Below are 23,504 nucleotides of genomic sequence, written 5' to 3' on the forward strand. Positions count from 1 at the left end.
GCAGTCCGGTGCAGTGACACGCCCCAGTGCACTTCCAACCAGATTTACATATGTTTTCTACACTAGATTTGTCATGATGGTCACATTGGATCGCTCATCCATACCACTACGATCTTATGTAATGGTGCTGACTGGTCCCTTGATGCTTTACACTGTGTGCCTCCTTATTATATTTTACGATGAGATGAGGGTGCTGGGTCTTTTTCCAGAACGCCCCAGACCTGTCACATGTGGCTGCAGTCGTGTATCCCGTGTCCGGCTCTAATACTTTCTTGTTTTATTGCAGTTTACTTCCTCAACAGTTTCCTCAAGACAAGCCTCTGATCACCGTCTTTCCACCGATAAGACATCACCTCGTGGACAAGCAAGGCACCACCGTGACCTGCCCCTTAGTCCATAATGTAAGGAGCACTGCGCTGAAGATTGCTGGCATTTAACCTTTTAATGGCTGGGGTGTTTGTTCTTATAAAGTGGATCTGTCGCATCTCCTGACACGTCTGTTCTAGTAAGCTTTAGACCCCATAAAATCTCAGATCTGCAGAATTTGTCTTTCACATCAGCCTTTTAATATCTAAATTGACAACGGGGCGTTAACTTACTCCTTTTGTCAGTGTCTGATCAGTGCTGACAGTAGGCTGCATCACTATGACCAGGAGCATGGCAGTGCCCCGTGGTCAGTGTATCCACACATTTCCAGAAGATCGGCGCAACGCAGAGGACTTGGGAAGAAGATGCCGCAGTATTGTTATCTCCTAGGGAATACACAGCTTTGTTTTAGTAGTTGTGGTCTTTGTCTCAGATCTTCGCTAAGGAGCACTAAATAACAGGAACATTTTATATGTCAGTGACTCTGTTCCGTGTGTGCTCCTCGCTGCTCCCTCCAGCCCTTTTCACTTAATCACTGATCCTTCCATACCTTATGTGGTCTGTATAAAGCCATAAATCGAATCTGTATCTGATGAGACTTTACAGCCATTAACAGCTTATCAATTTTCTCTTTTTTAGTTTACTATGCACTCAGATCTTGGGAAAATAGTCCAGAATTTACTAGAAGAGTTTTGGAAAAGTCCTCCGACCCTGGCCCCAACCTCTGGTTCTTTTCCCTAGTAAGTAATTATATTGCTTTTCTGTTCAGTGTTTTCTTAGTCTTTTTCTTTCATTGTTATGGTGGAGTATCATGAAGTTTAAAGGGTTATTCACTTGTGAAATTGCAAAGTGTTTGTAAAATCAAGCAACTTTGCAATTTGCTTGTTATTAAATATCCTTTCCGTTCTCAGGAATGGAAGGATTTTTAGTTTTGTTGTCTTCTTCAGCAGTGGTAAAACATGCACAGTGCTTACAAGTTCTTCCCAATAGAGCTTGTAAGTGCTGTCGAAAGCTGGCTGGAGTGCACTGTCGGCTTCAGTGCCACTGGCTAGAGGACTGCAGGAAGAGGGGTGTTTGGCCAACAACTTCCATACTGTACCAAAGCCAATGTCAGGCTTATAACCCACAATTAGGGCCCTTTCAGATAATCTGAGAATGAGCCTAGATTTGGGGCTCATTTACACGGGCAATAATCTTGAAAAGCATGTTCATACGAAAGCCCATTTCTCAGTAATTGGACTGTCGTTTCCAGATGGCTTAAAATGTGACATTAATGGCAGCACGTCGTCCTGTGTGATCAGATCATGGGCTGCTATTAATAATGATATTCTGTCATATTCGCCATCATACGACCAATCAATCTGTATGGACAGAGGAGCGCTTGGCCTGTCTAAACATCACATGTAATGGCCGCCTATGGATTTGATGTGGCTGTTGGGCAGTGGTATAGCGACCACAATCGGCACGGCTAAGCCATCATTACAGTGTGCCGTATACTATCCAGATGGCTCATCTTACATCTCTGCTGTTCCATTTTCTGTCCATGGATGTAACGTATGTTGCTGCTGCGGATGAGCGAGACCCCGACGTTTCTCACCCACTGTACGCCGTGCATGGAGGCTACACTAGGAGTGGAGATCTGACATTGTCACGGAGTACACGGATACATTATGTCCTCACTTTGCCTGTCAGTAACCTTATCTGCAGATTAACATCTTGGCTATGCTAATAGGATTGCAGGGTAACTGTGTGTTAATACTGTATGTGTCCGTACACTGTGTGCAGAGCGGCAGAATTACAGGACATAGTAGTGATATATCCGCTGTCATGATGGCATCGGCCGTTGGCGGCACAGCATCTGCCTACAGATATTGTATGTCGTGCTTGGCAGAACACTAACCTAATGGCGGAAACCTTGTCTTGTCTTTCAGCTTGTACAGCAATCCTGCAGGGAGGCCTCCGTACCCCCATCCTGGCTTTTCTTTCCTTCCACCTTTTCCTACACAAGATAACAATAGATCGGTGCCCATATCTGAATCTGTCCCTTCCACCTACGCCTCTGCCAAAGCTGCGGCCCCCGCATATGGCCTGATTACAGATCTGCCTGTACCTGTCCCCACTTCTGAAGTAAGTGTGCAGCCATCATCAGAAAAAGCCAAAAAATGACAAACTTTCTAGGTGAAATATTGAAGAGAGCCTGGGATGGGCTGAAATGTCTGTGATTTGTTTCCATGTGTGCGTTAAATGGGCTTCAGTGCATGTGAGTGGCGGGATTCTATCTACTGCTCTTTCGCCGCCAGCGCCACTCCAGTAAATATAATGCTGACCCTCTTTTTTTTTTTTTTTTCTTTCTTTCTAATCTTTATAGGTGGGCAGGGAAGATGTTTCTTTAAAGAGGTTGTCCAGTCTAAAACAACAAGTCTGCGTTCACTCTATGCGACCACAAACTTGTGATTCCTCACATAGCGTGCACTGCGCACTATGAGGATTCTCCGGTGTCAGTGGCGGGAACGGCAGTCGCGTGTCCACGAGTATATGCACGCTTCAGTACACAATCCGACTACACTGTTTCCGGTACGCTCAATGCAAGTGTATTGCATAAGGCTGGAAATGGTCTAGTCGCATTCTGGCCGGAAGTGTGCATATACTTGTGGACAGCAGCGTGCTATGCGATAATTCACATAGTGACTGCAGGCATGCCGTTTTAGACCGGACAAGCTTTTTAAGGGTTTATCTAATCGTGTTTCATCAGGAGCATGGCGCTCCTCTGTCTTCCTGGCTACCTGCTTGCTCAGGCAGTACGCTCCTGAAGATTGACCCTTCAAACCAGCAGCTTGGTCGCACCGCTGGTCTGAGCTATGTGCTTTCCTATGCTGCCGGCAGAGACCGTTTTGACTTTGCAGCATCGGAGGAGCACAGGGGACCCGAAGCTGACTGGAGCCAGGAGCCGGCCAACTTCAGAGCTGCACTTACAAGCTCTATAGCAAACCGCTTCCTAGCGTGCTTTCCTTGCCTAGAAGACTGGCCACCGCTGATAGACTGCAGAGGTAGCCGGTAACCTAGGCATCGAACAATTATGTTGCTGTAGCCTCTCACCAGTACCTGTATTTATTTCTTAGGTTGGTATGAATGGCTTTACATACAAGATGCCTGATCTCCCAGAAATGTTTCCTGAGCTGTCAGATTTGAGGTCTGTATTTTTCTATAACCTATAAATATACATAAATGTACGGTATGTTCATGTACACACTCTGCTTACTCTCACATCGTTCACACTATATAATTGGATACTATGTTGCTTGTTTTCCTTCCCTTCTTCCAAGAGGCATAACTTTATTTTTTTTCATTTGACATCGCCGTATGAAGGCTTGATTTATAGTTGCGTTACACCATTTCTTTTACAAAACAAGGAAAAAATTAAACTGGGGTGATATTGTGAAAACAAACCACAATTCACACTTTTTCCATAGTTTTTGTGGTCTTGTTTTTATAGCTTTCATTGCGCTGTAAAAATGACCTGACAATATTATTCTCCAGGTCAGTGCGATTTTGATGATACCAGATTTGTATTTTTTCCTTTTGTTTACCACTAAAATGAAAAAAAAACTAAGTTGAATTTTTATTTGTGTTCTGAAAAAAAAATGGAGTTATTTATTTTAGTTTGATTTGTGCTGTCACTTTCTGAGCCCCGTAACTTTTTTAAAATCTTTTTTTTATCTTTCTCTTAACGGCGTTGTGTAAGAACTTGTTTTTTGTGCCTAGATGATGTTTTTAGTTTACCATTGTAAGATGCATATTACATTTTGATCGCTTTTATGGCATTTTTTGAGGGGAAATGCACCAGCTGAAAAAAAATACACATCTGTCCGTTTTGAGGTTTCTTTGGCATTAAAGATAAACATAAATAACTCAATAAATCAGACTTTTCTGGACATGGCAATGCCAAATATGTTTATTACTTTTTATGTCTACTGTTAAATTGAGAGAAGGAGGATAACATGTTATATATAATTTTTTTTTTTTTTTTATATACTCCCTTTGGGGGACTAGAACCTCTGACCATTTGATCTCATACACAACATCCTGTAGTATTGCAGTATATAGTTTCATTGCCGTCTCCCTATGAAGCCGCCCGCACTCTAGTGACAGTCCCTGTGGGTCTGATAGCGATAAGGTGAGCGCAGAGGACAGAATCTCTGACCATAGTGGTAAATGTACACACACATAGTATTCCCCAGTGCCGCCCCCTGTATAGAACTGTCTGTGCACCCTTATTCTGCACACTCTTCTAACATTTCCATAGAAGTCTTCCACACACGATTGTCTCTTTTTATACTTCAGCATGTCACAGCTTACCGATATGATGGAGCAGGAGGATGTTCTTCTGGAGCAGTTTGTGAATCTTCCACAATTAAAACAGATTATATCCGATAAAGAGGACCTGGTGAAAAATATCGAGGAGTTGGCAAGTAAGATTTCACGGATGGTATTTGAATACCGTTTTGAGGATTGAAGTGTTTTTCTGGTTCTCTGGGGAAAACAAAAGAAATATATATCTATAAACGTGTATGTGTGTGTGTGTATATATATTTGTGTGTGCATATTATATATATATATATATATATATATATATATATATATATATATATATATATATCCAACAATGTAGACCAGCTCACTCCTGTGAACCACCTGGAACCTCAGCTGACCTGGTTAACTCCGTTGTGCCCGGATCTGGATGTAGGAGTCCATCCATACAAATGTGAACAACGGCAAAGCAAAGTCCAGCAATAACGTGAGCAATCCAGGATGCTGTTAAAAAATGTTTTCTTTCTTTTTATTCATAAAGCCATTAAAATGCAATGGTCCAAGCAATTCAAAACAGCAATAACGCAGGAAAGTAGTGCAGATAGGACTACGCGTTTCAGCAGTAGAACCCTCCTTCTTCACGGTCCAGAATCTGGTTCTACTGCTGAAACGCGTAGTCGTATTTGCACTACTTTCCTGCGTTATTGCTCTTTTGAACTGCTTGGACCATTGCATTTTAATGGATTTATGAATAAAAAGAAAGAAAACATTTTTTTAACAGCATCCTAGATTGCTCACGTTATTGCTGGACTTTGCTTTGCCGTTGTTCATACATATATATATATATTTATTTCTTACCCCCCAATGGGGGAGGTCTTTGTTGTCCTTTCTCATTCTTGGGTCCTCTACCAGAGGCCTGGGAGTTTGCGGGTTCTGCGCAGGATCACAATTGTTCATTGTGCTTTTCTGGACAGACAGCTCAGATGTTGCTCCTGTATATATATGTGTGTGTGTGTGTATATGTGTGTATATATATATATATATATATATATATATATATATATATATATATATATATATATATATATATATATATATATTATTATATACCATGTTCCTAATTATTATGCAAATTATATTTTTCTCTTATTTTCCTAAATGGTCGGCGCAAATGACAGTCTAATAAAAGTCATCACCCATTAGAGTATACGTCTAATTATATTGAAGAAATTCCCAATGACAACAGTATAATCTCCAAAATGAATAAAAACTCAGAATGCACTGTTCCAAATTATTAGGCACAGTAGAATTTCTAAACATTTGATATGTTTTAAAGAACTGAAAATGCTCATTTGTGGAATTTGCAGCATTAGGAGGTCACATTCACTGAACAAAAAAGCTATTTAACTCCAAAACATCCTAACAGGCCAAGTTACATGTTAAAATAGGAACCCTTCTTTGATATCACCTTCACAATTCTTGCATCCATTGAACTTGTGAGTTTTTGGAGAGTTTCTGCTTGTATTTCTTTACATGGAGTCAGAATAGCCTCCCAGAGCTGCTGTTTTGATGTGAACTGCCTCCCACCCTCATAGATCTTTTGCTTGATTATACTCCAAAGGTTCTCTATAGGGTTGAGGTCAGGAGAAGATGGTGGCCACACCATGAGTTTATCTCCTTTTATGCCCATAGCAGCCAATGACTCAGAGGTATTCTTTGCAGCATGAGATCCTGCATTGTCATGCATGAAGATGAGTTCGCTCCTGAAGGCACATTTCTGCTTTTTATGCCATGGAAGACAGCTGTCAGTCAGAAACCCTATATACTTTGCAAAGGTCATTTTCACACCTTCAGGAACCTTAAAGGGCCCTACCAGCTGTTTCCCCATGATTCTGGCCCAAAACAGGACTCCTCCATCTCCTTGCTGACGTCACAGCCTTGTTTGGACATGGTGGCCATCCACCAACCATCCACTACTCCATTCATCTGGACCATCCAGGGTTGCTCGACACTCATCAGTAAACAAGACTGTTTGAAAATTAGTCTTCATGTATGTCTGGGCCCACTGCAACCGTCTCTGCTTGTGAGCACTGTTTAGGGGTGGCCGAATAGTAGGTTTATGAACCACAGCAAGCCTTTGAAGGATCCTACACCTTGAGGTTCGAGGGACTCCAGAGGCACCAGCATCTTCAAATATCTGTTTGCTGGTTTGTATTGGCTTTTTAGCAGCTGCTCTTAATCCGATGAACTTGCCTGTCAGAAACCTTCCTCATTCTGCCTTTATCAGCACGAACACGTCTGTGCTCAGAATCGGCCACAAATCTCTTAACAGTACGATTATCACGCTTAACTTTTCAGGAAATATCTAATGTTTTCTCCTTCGTCTCATTGGGGGACACAGGTACTGTGGGTGTATGCTACCGCCATCTGGAGGCTGACACTAGGCAAACAACACAAGGATAGCTCCTCCCCCGCCGTATACACCCTCGCCCTGATTGCGGGCGGAAGCCAGTTTTTTGCTTAGTGTCTATGGAGGCACACGTCTGGTCCTTTTTCTCCAGACTTTTTTTGTCCATGAAGATGAGACAGGGGCAACGGATCCTATTGAAAGGGTCCGATTTCCCCAAACCAGCAACGGGCGAGCACGTGCGAGTGTCGTCTCCACGTATCCTTTCCCGCGACGTGGGACATGATGCCGGACCTAGCCCTGACCACCCCTTGGTAGAAAAACTATGGGCTATTCAGAGGCACAAGACGGTCCGAGCGGCCCCCACTGCTCCACCAACGCAAGACGAAGGTGCTGCAAGGAGGCGGACGGTCCCTCTCCTCGGCTGAAGCTGGACGGAGTTAGGGTGCCTGCACCGTCCAGGATCCCCTCACCAGCCCCCACTCCCTGGCCGCCCTAAAGGGCCTACCTGGATCCTGTGTTCAGCGACTCAAGGTACGGGCATGCGGGGGGCTCCTGGGCAGCAGTGGCAGGCAGCAGTGTGTGTCTCCCTAGGGCCGTGGCCGCCGCAGCATTTCACGGCACAGTGGGCGGGGGAGAAAAATGTAGCCCTGTTTTTTTTTGCCACTGGTAGGCCGCGGAGTGCCTTGCCGCCGCAGCATTTCACGGCGCCGCGGGCGGGGGGAATTGAGCCCCCGGGTTTTTGCCGGTGTAGGCAGCGGCGGAAGTACCGCCCTTGGCGCGATGCGTCACTTCCGGTGGCCCGCCCCTTGGAGTGCTGGGCGGACGCCGGATAAATCCAGGCCCCGGCTTTAGTGCGGGGTAGGCCGCGACCAGGGAAGAGGTCGGCTTACCCCACGGAGATACAGAAGGTCGGGCACGCAGTCGGGGGGCACAGGTCGGGTAAGTGCAGGCTGCGGAGACCGCTAAAACAGCAAGGGGGCCTCTCCTCCCCCACCCCTCCCCTCCCATATAGAGAGAGAAAAAAAAAAAAGCATTATTTGGTTCGGATATATAAAACGCCTAGCAGGCTCAATATGGCCGGGAAAGGGAAGACGCACACTTTTCTCTACGCTGCATGCACTTCTTGTAAGGCCTCGTTTCCACGAGCGCAGAGCGCCAAAGTGTGCGAGGCCTGCGACTCCGAACACGCCCAGGAGCCTCCCTCGGTGACTCAATCCAGAGAAACGAATCCTCCGGAATGGGCGCTATCATTATCCCAGTATATGGCTTCGCTTACAAAGGTGATCGAGTCCCTTCACGCCCCAAAGGGAGGCAAGGATAGTGGCTCGCTTGTCTGGGAAGGGTCCTCCACCTCACAGGAACCTCCAGCCTGCAGGGGCCGTTCCCATGCCAGACAGAGGCGAAGGAAACGAACCCATACGAGGTCTCCCGGCTTATCCGGTGCCTCGGCATCGGGTAGTTCAGATCACGCTCCCTTTCACCAGCGAGCGGGAGCGGGCAGAGTTTGGATCGTGACTCAGACGAGCCACTTGATCTAGATACCCCGGGATGCCGGGAGACAGTGGACAGCCTCATTGAAGCTGTCAATCAAACCCTGGGGATCGAAGATGATGCTACCTTGGCCGCGGGCCATAATGTAGCCTTTAAGCGGGCCAAGCACCCGCATAGAGTATTTGGCACTCACCCAGAATTTGAGGATATAGTGCAGTGCCACAGAGAACGCCCAGACAAGCGCTTCTCGGGTCAGAAGCCTATAGAGGCGAGATACCCATTTGCCCCGGAACTCTGTAAGAAATGGGCAGAATCCCCAGTGGTGGACCCGCCAGTATCACGCCTGGCCTCGAAGTCCTTGTTGTCGGTGCCTAGCGGCTCGTCCATTAAGGACCCCAAGGAGCGGCTCATAGAGGGTTTGGCGCGATCAGTTTTTGAGGCATCAGGTTCGGCGCTCGCCCCTTCGTTCGCGGCGACGTGGGTAGCCAAGGCCATGATGTCATGGTCAGAGTCTTTTGAATAACGCCTTGCAGGATAGAGGACTACCTGCGGAGGTGTCTGAGGTCGCAAGTCAGATTGCTATGGCTGGAGACTACTTAATAAATGCGTCTTTGGATACAGCTAATTGTGCAGCATTTGCGGCCGCTAACGCGATAGCCATTAGGAGAGCCCTCTGGTTGAGAACTTGGCGAGCCGATTCAATTTCCAAGAAGTCCTTGACTTCCTTGCCCTATCAGGGAGGCCGCCTGTCCAGGGAGAAGTTAGATCGGCTCATCTCCGATGCGACAGGAGGGAAAAGTAGCTTCCTCCCGCAGCAAAAGGCGAAACAGCCTTTTCGTCAGGTCCCGACACGTTTTCGAGCTTTTCGCAACATCGGATGGATGGCAGCAGCCAGTTCGACCGGCCCACCTCGCTTCAACCAGGATAAGGAGCAACAGGTCTCATATAGACTCATACCGGTGGGAAGGATGCGCGCTCGCCAGCCCAGGTCGAGAGGAGCCAGGACCCAGAGGCCCTCAGCCAAATGACTCTGAGCCTTTGGTAGGCGACAGCAGCAGGGTGGGGGGCCGCCTGCTCCTTTTTCGCCATATCTGGGCCAAGGTAGCACACGACTTATGGGTGGTAGAACTGGTGACTTCAGGGTACAAGATAGAGTTCATCAGGTACCCTCCAACACGTTTTTTTCCCTCCCGACTTCCCAAGGTGGAGTCTTGGGCGAAAGCACTGCTAGGGGCCATCGATTCACTCCTAGACGACGGAGTTATTGTTCCCGTACCAGAGCACGAAAAAGCTCAAGGTTTTCATTCCAATCTGTTCGCGGTCCCCAAAAAAGACTGGACGATCAGACCAGTTTTGGACCTGAAGCTCTTAAACAGATTCATCAGAGTCAAACATTTCTGGATGGAATCTCTCCATTCTGTTATAGCAGCCATGGAGCAGGGAGAGTACTTAGCCTCGATCAACATTCAGGATGCCTACCTGCACGTTCCCATTTTTCCTCCGCATCAAAAGTTTCTTCGGTTCGCCATCAATGGGCGACATTTTCAATTCGCAGCACTCCCATTCGGGATAGCCACCGCCCCCAGAGTGTTCACGAAGGTAATGGCAGTCGTGATGGCCGTCTTACACTCGAGGGGCATAGTCGTCTTTCCTTACTTAGACGACCTCTTGGTGAAGGGTCCCTCATTTCGGGCATGCGAGGAGAATGTCAGCATTACGCTGGATGCTCTCTCCCGCTTAGGTTGGCTGGTCAAGAGGAAAAAATCATCTCTGGTTCCAGCCCGGAGGATTGTTTTTCTAGGTATGATCTTCGACACCTCCCAAGGGTTGGTAATTCTCCCTCAAAACAAGGCCCTAGCGCTCCGACAGGGAGTCCCGAAGCTCCAGCAGCCGGTCAAGCTCAATTTCATCTTCGACCCCCTACAGCACGCTCTCTTGTCAGCCTGGGACAAGAATCCGTTCACCCTCGATCAGCGGTGCCGGCTATCCTCTCAGGTCAGGCAATCGCTGGAGTGGTGGACGACCAGATCCTCCCTTCTTCAGGGAAAGCCGTTTCCCCCAGACCACTGGCTAGTAGTCACGACAGACGCCAGTCTCCTTGGCTGGGGAGCGGTTTTTCGCCACCACACGGCACAAGGCCAGTGGTTGCAACAGGAAGCTCGTCTTCCGATAAACTTGTTGGAAATACGAGCGATCTGGCAGGCGCTGCAGCATTTCCAGTACCTCCTAGCAGGACAGCTCATTCGGATACAGTCAGACAACGCCACAGCTGTGGCTTACGTAAATCATCAGGGGGGCACGTGCAGCAGGGCAACCATGCGCGAGATAGCACAGGTGCTTCATTGGGCCGAGAAGAACCAGTCGATAATTTCAGCAGTCTCCATCCCAGGCGTAGAAAATTGGGCAGCGGACTTCCTCAGCCGACGAGGTCGTGGCTGGGGAATGGGCCCTGCACCCCGAGGTCTTCCAGCAAATTTGCCAACGGTGGGGAACACCGGATGTGGACCTGATGGCGTCCAGAACGAACGCCAAGGTGCCTGTGTTCGTCGCTCGGTCACGAGATCCACGAGCGTTTGGGGTGGATGCGTTGGTCTTACCATGGAACCAGTTTCGCCTTCCATACCTGTTTCCTGCGTTGCCATTGCTTCCGAGGGTCATCAGGAAGATCAAAGCAGAGGGGGTCCCAGCAATTCTGCTGGCATCAGACTGGCCCCGACGGGCGTGGTACGCAGATCTTGTGCGGCTGCTCACCGACGTCCCATGGCGACTACCAGAGCGCCCAGATCTACTGCACCAGGGACCGATCTGCCACCCGAACTCAGGGGCCCTGTGTTTGACGGCATGGCCGTTGAATCTTGGATTCTAACTCAAGCAGGTTTTGAGCGTGAGGTGGTCGCCACAATGGTTAGCGCCAGGAAACCGACCTCAGCGAGAATTTACCATCACACCTGGAAAATTTTCTTCACTTGGTGTCGAGAGCAGGGTCATTCGCCCCTGACGTTCTCTATTCCCAACATCTTGGCCTTTCTTCAATCAGGCCTAGACTCGGGGATGGCCCCGAGCTCCCTTAGGAGACAGATATCGGCGCTGTCCGTCCTGTTTCAACGAAAGATTGCTACTAATATGCAGGTTAAGACCTTCATCCAGGGAGTCTCTCATCTAGTACCCCCCTATAAGGCGCCAATGGACACCTGGGATCTTAACCTGGTCCTGAGCGTTCTGCAGGAAGCGCCCTTCGAGCCGCTGCAGGATATTTCCTTATCGTTCCTCTCTTGGAAGGTGGTATTTTTGGTAGCCATTACCTCCGTTAGGCGAGTTTCGGAGTTGGCGGCCCTATCTTGCCGAGCACCTTTTCTCGTTTTCCACAAGGATAAGGTGGTGCTTAGACCAGCTCCCCAATTTCTTCCGAAGGTAGTGTCCTCTTTTCACATCAATGAGGATATTGTCTTGCCTTCATTCTGTCCGGCACCGGTGCATCGCGTAGAGAAAGCTCTTCACACCTTAGACCTGGTGAGAGCATTCAGGAGGTACGTGTCGCGGACGGCACCTTTTCGCCAGACGGATACGCTGTTCGTGCTCCCTGAGGGGCGCAGGAAGGGGCTCGCGGCTTCAAGGGCGACCATAGCCAGATGGATCCGTTTAGCTATTCAGGAGGCCTATCATATCAGAGGTGCGTCAGTTCCAGCAGGGATCAAAGCGCATTCTACTCGGGCAATGGGCGCCTCTTGGGCGCTTCGGCATCAGGCCTCGGCGGAACAGGTATGCAAGGCAGCAACCTGGTCCAGCCTGCACACATTTACTAAAGATTACAGTATCCATATCCAGGCTTCGGCGTGTGTCCCCCAATGAGACGAAGGAGAAACATGGATTTTTGTAAGTACTCACCGTTAAATCCTTTTCTCCGAGACGCTCATTGGGGGACACAGCACCCACCCTGTCAGCTGGTTGGCTCGTGTTTATTTAATTAATGTGCCTTTTTTTCTTAATACCAGGGTGGTCCCTTGCCAGACATATTGTTTACTGCATTAAGGCTGATTGTTGTTGTTCTCCTACTGCTTTTACACTAAACTGGCTTCCCGCAATCAGGGCTAGGGTGTATACGGCGGGGGGAGGAGCTAACCTTGTGTTGTTTGCCTAGTGTCAGCCTCCAGATGGCGGTAGCATACACCCACAGTACCTGTGTCCCCCAATGAGCGTCTCGGAGAAAAGGATTTTACGGTGAGTACTCACAAAAATCCATATTTCACCAAGTGGCAGGATTGCTTTATAATTACTGATTGATTTCAGCTGATGTCATGATTTTCCATGGCTTTTTGCACCTTCCTTTTATTCATGTGTTCAATACTTTTTTCCGTGTGATTTCTCATTATTACACATAACTTAAGTTATAGACATCTATGGTTTGAGTCCTTTGCCTTTAGAAATATATTAACCTAGAAAATTGGTGACGTGTTCAATCTTTATTGCGTGTGTGTGTGTGTGTGTGTGTGTGTGTGTGTGTGTGTGTGTGTGTGTGTGTGTGTGTGTGTGTGTGTGTGTGTGTGTATAATTTTTTATTTTTTTATAATCCAGAAAAGAATCTTCAGATTGAGCCAATTCTGGAGTCAAAGCGACAAGCATTATTAGATAAGGTAAGTCACTGTGGATGGGGACAGACATGGCGGGTGCAGTCTTTGCAGTGGGCTCGGTTCACTTGTGGATTGTGCTAAGTATTTTCTGCCGATTTCACCCTTACTACATTGAAATTGGTGGAATTCACATTGATAATCAGCTGTAATTTCATCACAGAATAAGCCTGTGGGGATTTAGAACATCTTCGGCATGCTCGTTTTTCCATACGGGAAATCTTTACAGCTTGTGGATGAGATTTGTAAAGTCTCATCCACTTGCCTTGTAAACCTGTGCTGATCTGGTCGTAAAAGCTGCAGCGAATCCGGCACGGGCAACATTGCGCTCATCTCCTTGTGTTTTTCGTCTCTCACAGTATGAGCTTCTGACTCAAATGAAAACCACGTTTGAAAAGAAGATGCAAAGACAGCATGAGCTGAGCGAGGTAACATGGCCGATGCGCGACCAGAGAAAAAGATGGCACCTGTTGTTTGGCTGCGATATCACCTCTTGTGAATGGCGGATTCGATTGTATATTGATTATTTCCTTTCATTATAATCCTGTCTCTGATGATCATGAGACTGATGAAACGCCATGTGGACAGAATATAAAGTTTGAGTCTAGTATTAGGATTAATTGGATTTTTTAATATATAGATTGTGTTCTGGAGAATTTAAAAATCCTCAATAATTAAAAATAACTACATCTAAAGGTAATCTGTCAGCTTTCTCATCCCCACCTCCCCCCACCTAATATTTATTGATAATTTTATACCCTGTCTAAAAAGCCCATTAGTAGTGACTTATTGATGTCTGCATATGACTAACATCATTTTTATAATTGCGGTCATGATAATTAGTGGGTGACTATTCGTGGGGGCTTTCCTCAGACTAATCTTATCATGCAACTTTGGGCATTAGTGACATGATTTGTAAGAGCAGACATTTCTGCCTTCCTGATAATGCGCAGTAAGCCTTGCGCACGCTCTTCGGCTCCATCAGCGCACTGTACGTGTCCGGGAGAAGGCGTCGGCCCCCACGACTCGTCACCCACTGATTAGACAATTGCCACCACAGCTATAAAATTGATTTTAGCCATATGCAAAAATCCGAAAGCCACTAAAAGGCTGGTATAAAGGGATCAATAAATATATGGTGACGGTTTGGGGTCTTGGGGAAGGGGACAGGTTTCCTTTAACATAAAATCCTGGTAATTGTCTGATGACACATTCCCTTTAATTGCAGAACTGTCAGTAGATCTCTTTGATAAGTGATAAATGGAATAAAAGCCCTTTATATGTTCATGGGGAAATTGGACTAAGCTGCAGAAAGCGGATAGAGCCACAGATTACATTATTGTTCAGTAGAACAATGGGACCTTTCTGAAGGGTTTACAGTGCAGGGGGTGTGCACGGTGGGCACCATAAGAGGAACATGCAAGAATTGGCTGAATATGGAAATATCTGTTTTATCGGTCGCCTGGTTTCAGAGGTTAGTGTTGTGTATGATGTCGCTACGTGTTCCCAGATCACCGCTATCGTCCATGCGGAGCTATAGTCCTATACAGAGTTTCCACCATCATCTCGCCCACTTTTCCATGTAATAACCATTGATACATCAGTTGATCTTTTCTCCCAGACAGACTTATGTCCAATTGTCCAGACTTGGATCAGACATGTATTTTATCCTGATGATTAGCGCTGTGAGGTTATAGCATGTGAGCGGTAGATGACAAGGTGCTTACATAACAACCAACCAGAGCATGGCTTTCACTTTTTATCAGCAGTTTAGGGAATGAAAGCTGCACTATGATTGGCTGCAATGAACGAGCTGTAAATGAGCCCCATTTACTGGGGAAACTGACTGTCGCCAGTAAAATAAGTGACTAGCACCCGTGCTCCTGTGCCGTCTGGGGTGAGCTGTAACGTCCTGCTCCTTCCCTCCCCGCAGAGCTGCAGTCTGAGCGCACTACAGGCCAGGTTAAAGGTTGCTGCCCACGAAGCTGAAGAGGAGTCTGACAATATTGCCGAAAATTTCCTTGAAGGAAAAACAGAAATAGATGATTTTTTAACTCTGTTCATGGAGAAGAGAACAGTAAGTGCTGGGGTATTGGTTTTATAGTGGTGCACCTCTATACTGGGGAATTGCATGAATAGCAGTTCCCTAAGATTGTCAGTATTAGGGGAATTGCTGCCATTAATGCCAGCTTTGATGGAAATTGAATATCTGGGTTGTTCTGCCTCTGATACATAGACGGAGTGTTATGTGCGGTCTGGATCAGCTGGTTTTGATGGAGTAGTGAACACTGGCCAGTATCGATGAGCGGGCAGCCATGGACTCCACATTGTATGTCCTCCTGGCAGTCACTGATGCACCGATAATGTACCGATAACATACCGATAATGCACATATCCAGCAGTTACAAGAAGAAGCCTATTAAAGGACAAAAATAACTCCACATATTGATAACTATCAATGGCTACATGGCCTAAAGCCCCCGTCACACACAGCGATCTCACTAGCGAGATCGCTGCTGAGTCCTTTATGAAGGATCGCTCCTGTCAAACTAACCTGATGAGCTTCTATGAGGATGTAAGCTCTCAAATGGACCAAGGAGAATCATTGGATGTCATTTATCTCGACTTCTCTAAAGCATTTGACACTGTCCCACATAAAAGATTGATAAGTAAGATGAGAAAGCTTGGGCTAGGGGAAAATGTGTGTAGATGGGTAGGTAGCTGGCTTAGTGATAGAAAACAAAGAGTGGTTATTAACCCCTTCCTGACATGCGACGTACTATCCCGTCCACGGTACCCGGGCCCGTATGACCGTGGACGGGATAGTACGTCTACCGCGATCAGCGGCTCCCACGTGGTGAGCGCCGCTGATCGCGGCCGGGTGTCAGCTGATTATCACAGCTGACACCCGGCACTATGTGTCAGGGGCGGTCACGGACCGCCCCCAACACGTTAACCCCTTGCACACCGCGATCAAACATGATCGCGGTGTACCGGGAGTTAAAGGGAAGCATCGGCAGGGAGGGGGCTCCCTCCGTGCTTCCCTGAGCCCCCCACGGCAGCGCAATGTGCAGCGCTGCTGCGGGGGGCTTCTATCCTCCAGGCCCCCGAATCCAAGATGGCGACGGGGGCCTTCGGGGACCTGAGGAAGCTGGCTTCCTCAGTGCCTGCAAAGCGCAGGCAAGAGGAAGTCTTCTTCAATGCCTGTGACAGATTGCTGATCTGTCACAGTGATCTGTGATGTGACAGATCAGCGATCTGTCACAGGACAGTGATGTCCCACCTGGGACTATGTAATAAAGTAAAAAAAAAAATAAAAAAAAATGTAAAAATAAATTTAAAAAAAATCGCCAAATAAATTAGAAAAAAAAAAAAAAAAATATTCCCTCAATAAATCCATTTTTTGGAAATAATAATAATAAAAAAAAACAATAAAAGTACACATATTAGGTATCGCCGCGTCCGTAATGACCCGCCCTATAAAACTGTCCCATTAGTTAACCCTTTTAGCGAACCCCTTAAAAAATAAAAATAAAAAACGAAGCAAAAAATAATGATTTATTATCATACCGCCAAACAAAAAGTGTAATAACGCGCGATCAAAAAGATGCATATAAATATCCATGGTACCGCTGAAAACGTCATCTTGTCCCGCAAAAAACGAGCCGCCACACAGCATCATCAGCGAAAAAATAAAAAAGTTATAGCTCACAGAATAAAGCGATGCAAAAATAATTATTTTTTATATAAAATTGTTTTCATTGCATAAAACCGACAAAAACATAAAAAAACTACCTAAATGAGGTATCACTGTAACCGTACTGACCCGAAGAATAAAACCGCTTTATCAATTTTACCGCACGAGGAACGGTGTAAACGCACCCCCCCAAAAGAAATTCATGAAACGCTGGTTTTTGTTCATTCTGCGTCTCAAAAATAGGAATAAAAAGCGATCAAAAAATGTCACGTGCCCGAAAATGGTACCAATAAAAACGTCAACTCGTCCCGCAAAAAATAAGACCTCACATGACTCAGTGGGTCAAAATACGGAAAAATTATAGCTCTCAAAATGTGGTGATGCAAAAACTATTTTACAATAAAAAGCGTCTTTTAGCGTGTGACAGCCGCCAAACATAAAAACCGCCATAAATAGTAAGTCAAACCCCCCGTTATCACCCCCTTAGTTAGGGAAAAATAATAAAACTAAAAAAAAAGTATTTATCTCCATTTTCCCGTTAGGGTAAGGCTGTGTGCACACGCTGCGGATTAGGTGCGGATTCATCCGCGCGGATTTTGTAAAATCCGCAGGTGAAACCGCAGGTCAAAAGACCTGCGGTTTTACCTGCGGATTGCTCTGCGGTTTTGTCCTGTAGTTTTTCATCTCCTCAATAGAGGAGATGACAAACCGCAGGAGAATCCGCAGAAAGAATTGACATGTCAATTCTTTCTGCGGATTGAAAACCGCAGATAATCCGCGCGGAAAATTCCGCACCGTCTGCACTGCGGTTTTTGATTCCCATAGGGAATCATGGTACTGTACACCGCAGCAGAAACTGCTGCGGGTCCGCAGCAGCCAAAACCGCTGCGGAACCGCAGCAAAATCCGCAGCGTGTGCACACAGCCTTAGGGTTAGGGCTAGGGTTAGGGCTAGGGTTAGGGCTAGGGTTAGGGCTCAGATTAGGGTTAGGGGTGTGTTGGGGTTAGGGTTGGAGTTATAATTGGGGGTTTCCACTGTTTGGGCACATCAGGGGCTCTCCAAATGCAACATGGCGTCTGATCTCAATTCCAGCCAATTCTGAGTTGAAAAAGTCAAATGGTGCTCCTTCCCTTCCAAGCTCTGCCAGGCGCCCAAACAGTGTTTTACCCCCACATGTAGGGTATCGGCCTACTCAGGACAAATTGCAAAACAATTTTTGGGGTCCAATTTCTCCTGTTACCCTTAGGAAAATAAAAAATTGGGGGCAAAAATATCATTTTTGTGGAAAAAAATGATTTTTTTATTTTCACGTCCGAGTGTTATAAACTTCTGTGAAACACTTGGGGGTTCAAAGTGCTCACCACACATCTAGATAAGTTCCGTGGGGGGTCTAGTGTCCAAAATGGGGTCACTTGTGGGGAGTTTCAATAGTTTAGGTACATCAGGGGCTCTCCAAACGCACATGACACCCGCAGACCATTCCATCAAAGTCTGCATTCCAAAACGTCACTGCTTCCCTTCCGAGCCCCGACGTGTGTCCATACAGTACTTTTCTCCCACATATGGGGTGTCAGCGTACTCAGGCCAAATTGGACAACAACTTTTGGGGGTCCAATTTCTCCTGTTACCCTTGGGAAAATGAAAAAATTGGGGACTAATTGATCATGTTTCTGGAAAAAATACGATTTTTTTATTTTCATGCCCTGGCATTATAAACTTCAGTGAAGCCCTTGGGGGTTCAAAGTGCTCACCTCACATCTAGATAAGTTCCTTAGTGGGTCTAGTTTTCAAAATGGGGTCATTTGTGGGGGGTTTCCACTGTTTAGGTACATTAGGGGCTCTCCAAAGGCAACATGACACCCGCAGACCATTCCATCAAAGTCTGCATTCCAAAACGTCACTACTTCCCTTCCGAGCCCCGACGTGTGCCCATACAGTAGTTTTCTCCCACATATGGGGTATCAGCATACTCAGGACAAATTGGACAACAACTTTTGGGGTCCAATTTCTCCTGGTACCCTTGGGAAAATAAAAAAATGGTGACTAAAAGATCATGTTTGTGGAAAAAATACGAATTATTTATTTTCACGCCCGGGCATTATAAACTTCTGTGAAGCACTGGGGGGGTCAAAGTTCTCACCACACATCTAGATAAGTTCCTTAGGGGGTCTAGTTTCCAAAATGGTGTCATTTGTGGGGGGTTTCCACTGTTTGGTACATCAGGGGTTTTCCAAACGCGACATGGTGTCCGATCTCAATTCCAGCCAAAAACGTCAAATGGCACTGCTTCCCTTCCGAGCTCTGCCATGCGCCCAAATAGTGGTTTACCCCCACATGTGTGGTATCAGCGTACTCAGGACAAATTGCACAATAACTTTTAGGGTCCTGTTACCCTTGGGAAAATAAAAATTGGGGTGAAAAGATCATTTTTGTGGAAAAAATATGATTTTTTAATTGTACCGCTGTACGTTATAAACTTCTGTAAAGCCCTTGTGGGTTCAAAGTTCTCACCACATATCTAGATAAGTTCCTTGGGGGGTCTAATTTCCAAAATGGGGTCACTTGTAGGGGGTTTCCACTGTTTAGGTACATCAGGGACTCTCCAAACGTGACATGGCGTCCGATCTGAATTCCAGCCAATTTTGCATTGAAAAAGTCAAACGGCGCTCCTTCCATTCTGAGCTCTGCCATGCGCCGAAACAGTCGTTCCCCCCCACAAATCAGGTATCAGCGTACTCAGGACAAATTGCACAATAACTTTTGCAGTCCAATTTCTCCTGTTACCCTTGGTAAAATAAAAAAAATTGAACCTGAAGTATTTTTTTTGTGAAAAAAAGTTAGATGTTCATTTCTTTTTTTAAATATTCAAAAAAATTCCTGTGACGCACCTAATGGGTTAATAAACTTCTTGAATGTGGTTTTGAGCACCTTAAGGGGTTCAGTTTTTAGAATGGTGTCACTTTTGGGTATTTTCTATCATATAGACCCCTCAAAGTGGCTTCAAATGTGATGTGGTCCTAAAAATAAAATGGTGTTGTAAAAATGAGAAATCGCTGGTCAACTTTTAACCCTTATAACTTCCTAACAAAAAAAAATTTTGGTTCCAAAATTGTGCTGATGTAAAGTAAACATGTGGGAAATGTTACTTATCAAGTTTTTTGTGTGCCGTATCTCTGTGATTTAAGGGCATAAAAATTCAAAGTTGGAAAATTGCGAAATTTTCAAAATTTTTGCCAAATTTCCATTTTTTTCACAAATAAATGCAAGTTATTTGAATGAAATTTTACCACTAACATGAAGTACAATATGTCACGAGAAAACAATGTCAGAATCACCGGGATCAATGGAAGCGTTCCAGAGTTATGACCTCATAAAGGTACAGTGGTCAGAATTGTAAAAATTGGCCCGGTCATGAACGTGCACACCACCCTTGGGGGTGAAGGGGTTAATGGTGCATACTCAGATTGGGCCAGGGTTACTAGTGGGGTACCACAGGGTTCTGTATTGGGCCCCCTACTATTTAATATATTTATTAATGATCTAGTGGATGGCTTACACAGTAAAATATCAGTATTTGCAGATGATACAAAACTATGTAAGGTAGTTAACACAAAGGAGGACAGTTTGCAGCTACAGACAGATTTGAGTAAATTGGAGAATTGGGCTGAAAAATGGCAAATGAGGTTTAACACAGATAAGTGTAAGGTTATGCACATGGGAAGGAGAAACAGATGCTACAATTACTTACTAAATGGGAAACTGCTGGGGAAATCAGACATGGAAAAAGACTTAGGAATCTTAGTCAATAAGAAGCTAAATTGGAGTGCCCAGTGTCAGGCAGCTGCCACCAAAGCAAATAGGGTCATGGGATGCATTAGAAGAGGTCTGGGGACACGAGATGAAAACATAATTCTCCCTCTGTACAAATCACTCGTCAGACCACACTTGGAGTATTGTGTGCAATTTTGGACGCCGGTGCTCAAGAAAGACATTACTGAACTTGAAAGGGTTCAAAGGCGGGCTACTAAAATGATAACTGGAGTTGGTTCACTACAATACCCAGAAAGGTTATCAAAATTAGGTCTATTTACTCTAGATTCGAGTAGACTTAGGGGAGACCTAATATATATGTACAAGTATATCGGAGGGCAATACACAGATCTCTCCAATGAACTGTTTGTACCAAGGACTGTGACAAGAACAAGGGGGCATTCTCTTCGTTTGGAGGAAAGACAATTTCTGCACCAGCATAGAAGAGGGTTCTTCACGGTAAGAGCAGTGAGGCTCTGGAATTCTCTTCCTGAGGAAGTGGTGATGGCCAACTCACTGAATGAATTTAAGAAAGGAATGGATGCTTTTCTTGTGATTAACAGTTTAGAAGGTTACGAATAACAGAATATAGGTAGATGGTTGACCCAGCTTAGGGGAAGGAATTTTTTTCCCTATGGAGAAAATTGGCTTCTACTCTGTGGGTTTTTTGCCTTCCCCAGGATCAACAATGCAGAACAGCTGCACTAAAAATAGGCTGAACTAGATGGACATAAGGTCTTCCATCAGCCTTCAAAACTGTGTTACTATGGTTTGTGACGCAACAGCGATCTCACAAGCGAGATCGCTGTGTGTGACACTTATCAGCGTCCGGCCCCCCTGCCGGGTATTGCTGATCGTCCTGGAATGGCCAGGACATTTTTTAGATCGCTGGTCTCCCACTGGCCAACATGCATCGCTGCGTGTGACAGGCGGGAGACCAGCGATCAGCTAGCTGGCACTGGTAACTAAGGTACACATCGCGCTTCTAAGCGGCGCGCAGCGCTTAGAAACCCGATGTGTGCCTTAGTTACCAGAGCGCTGGTGCAGGGAGCTGGTAACCAAGGTACACATCGGGTTTCTAAGTGCCGCGCGCCGCTTAGAAACCCGATGTGTACCTTGGTTACCAGCTCCCTGCACCAGCGCGCTGGTAACTAAGGTACACAGTGGGTAACTAAGCGACGCGCGTCGCTTGTTACCCGCGTGTTGCTGGTGGCTGGTGAAGCTGCCTGTGTGGCAGCTCACCAGCGATCATGTAGCGACACACCAACGATCCTGACAAGGTCATATCGTTGTCGGGATCGCTGGTGCGTCGCTGTGTGTGAAGGGGCCCGAAGGGTCAATGTAATTGTTCTGTACATCTTATTGTGCATCTGTGCAGAGACTAGAGGAAACGGAGACTAGTCTTGTCACAATTTCATTTGTGTCTCAATAAGCCATTCACGTGACTGACGTTTTATTCCCTGTCTCTCAGTGCTGCCACAGTAGAAGAGCCAAAGAAGAGAAGCTGCAACAGTCCATATCCCTGCACAGCCAGTACCATGCACCGCTATAGGTACGATAAGATACCGCCATGTTCTCTGCATGTACATATACACCATCCATACATACCATGCACCGCTACACGGTAATATACCGCCATGCACTCTGCATGTACATATACACCATCCATACATACCATGCACCGCTACACGGTAATATACCGCCATGCACTCTGCATGTGCATATACACCATCCATACATACCATGCACCGCTATAGGTACGGTAATATACCGCCATGCACTCTGCATGTACATATACACCATCCATACCATACCATGCACAGCTAGTAGCTAATTGTAAGGGTGCCTGGCGTTGGACCCCCACCCTTCTGATAAGGGTATCCGCCTGTCCTAAGCATAGAGGTTATCAGTGTGGGTGTAGTTCCAAACCCCTTTAAAGCACCACTCCAGCATTTCTTTTTATTGCAGCGCTGGAGTGGTGTCACTAATCTAAGTTCCCTGCCCTTACAATTATTTTCACCAGCCGCCATCTTCTGCTATTTCTGACACCGCTCCGGTCCGTTAACTGACCAGAGGTCAGAGGTAATGGTCAGAAGCTCTGTGTAAGTCTATAGGAACCTCGTTGTACCACTCACAGACTTATATTGAGTAGTGACCTTCATATCGCCCAGCAAACACTGAAGAATCCGGCAGAGCTGCTGGAGACCGACGTAGCAGCGCTATTAAAAAAAATAATCCGGTGATTGGTAAGTATGACACTAGGGGCAGCGAACTTACATTAGTGGCACCACTCCAGCGCTCAAATAAAAAGATGCTGGAGTGGTGCTTTAATTATCACATACAGCACAGATTATTGCTGGGGCGGGGCTCCTTATACAGGTTGTAAGCTCTAGTAAAACATTGGATCAGGCATTAGGGATGTATCTACTCAATTTAACTTGATGGACATGTCTTTTTTCTATCGCTTCATTGGGGGACACAGGAACCATGGGTGTATGCTGCTGCCACTAGGAGGCTAGCACTATGCACATAAAAAAGTTAGCTGCTCCTCTGCAGTATACACCTCACCGACTGGCACTAAATTAATCAGTTTAAGCTTAGTGTTATAGTCTATTCAGGCCTAGTTGCACTTTAGCTCCGCCCCCGGCTTCTCTGCCTTCAGGCGGGCTTTTTTCCCGCCCGTCTCTCCTCCACTTCCGCTCCCAGTACTCGGTGACTAGCTCCGCCCCCTCCACCCGGCTTCCTCTGACAGGCTGGGCAGGGAAGGAGCTATCACCGCCATCTTGCTGCTCCCTCA

General features: G+C 46.2%; 1 protein-coding gene across 1 annotated transcript in view; it reads left to right on the plus strand.

The window, feature by feature from the left end:
• The window catches only part of VPS37A (VPS37A subunit of ESCRT-I), a 49,516-nt gene that overhangs the window by 18,956 nt on the left and 7,056 nt on the right, over positions 1-23,504 (plus strand). The window contains exons 3-11 of the mRNA XM_073583614.1: positions 287-401; positions 1,006-1,106; positions 2,298-2,493; positions 3,486-3,556; positions 4,708-4,835; positions 13,148-13,206; positions 13,560-13,628; positions 15,134-15,277; positions 22,179-22,259. Coding sequence (XP_073439715.1) covers positions 287-401; positions 1,006-1,106; positions 2,298-2,493; positions 3,486-3,556; positions 4,708-4,835; positions 13,148-13,206; positions 13,560-13,628; positions 15,134-15,277; positions 22,179-22,259 — 964 coding nt within the window. The remainder of the gene's footprint in view (positions 1-286; positions 402-1,005; positions 1,107-2,297; positions 2,494-3,485; positions 3,557-4,707; positions 4,836-13,147; positions 13,207-13,559; positions 13,629-15,133; positions 15,278-22,178; positions 22,260-23,504) is intronic.

Source organism: Dendrobates tinctorius, unplaced genomic scaffold (assembly GCF_039654945.1).
Source record: "Dendrobates tinctorius isolate UK_male_01 unplaced genomic scaffold, ASM3965494v1 ptg000079l, whole genome shotgun sequence".
NCBI classification, from domain to species: domain Eukaryota; kingdom Metazoa; phylum Chordata; class Amphibia; order Anura; family Dendrobatidae; genus Dendrobates; species Dendrobates tinctorius.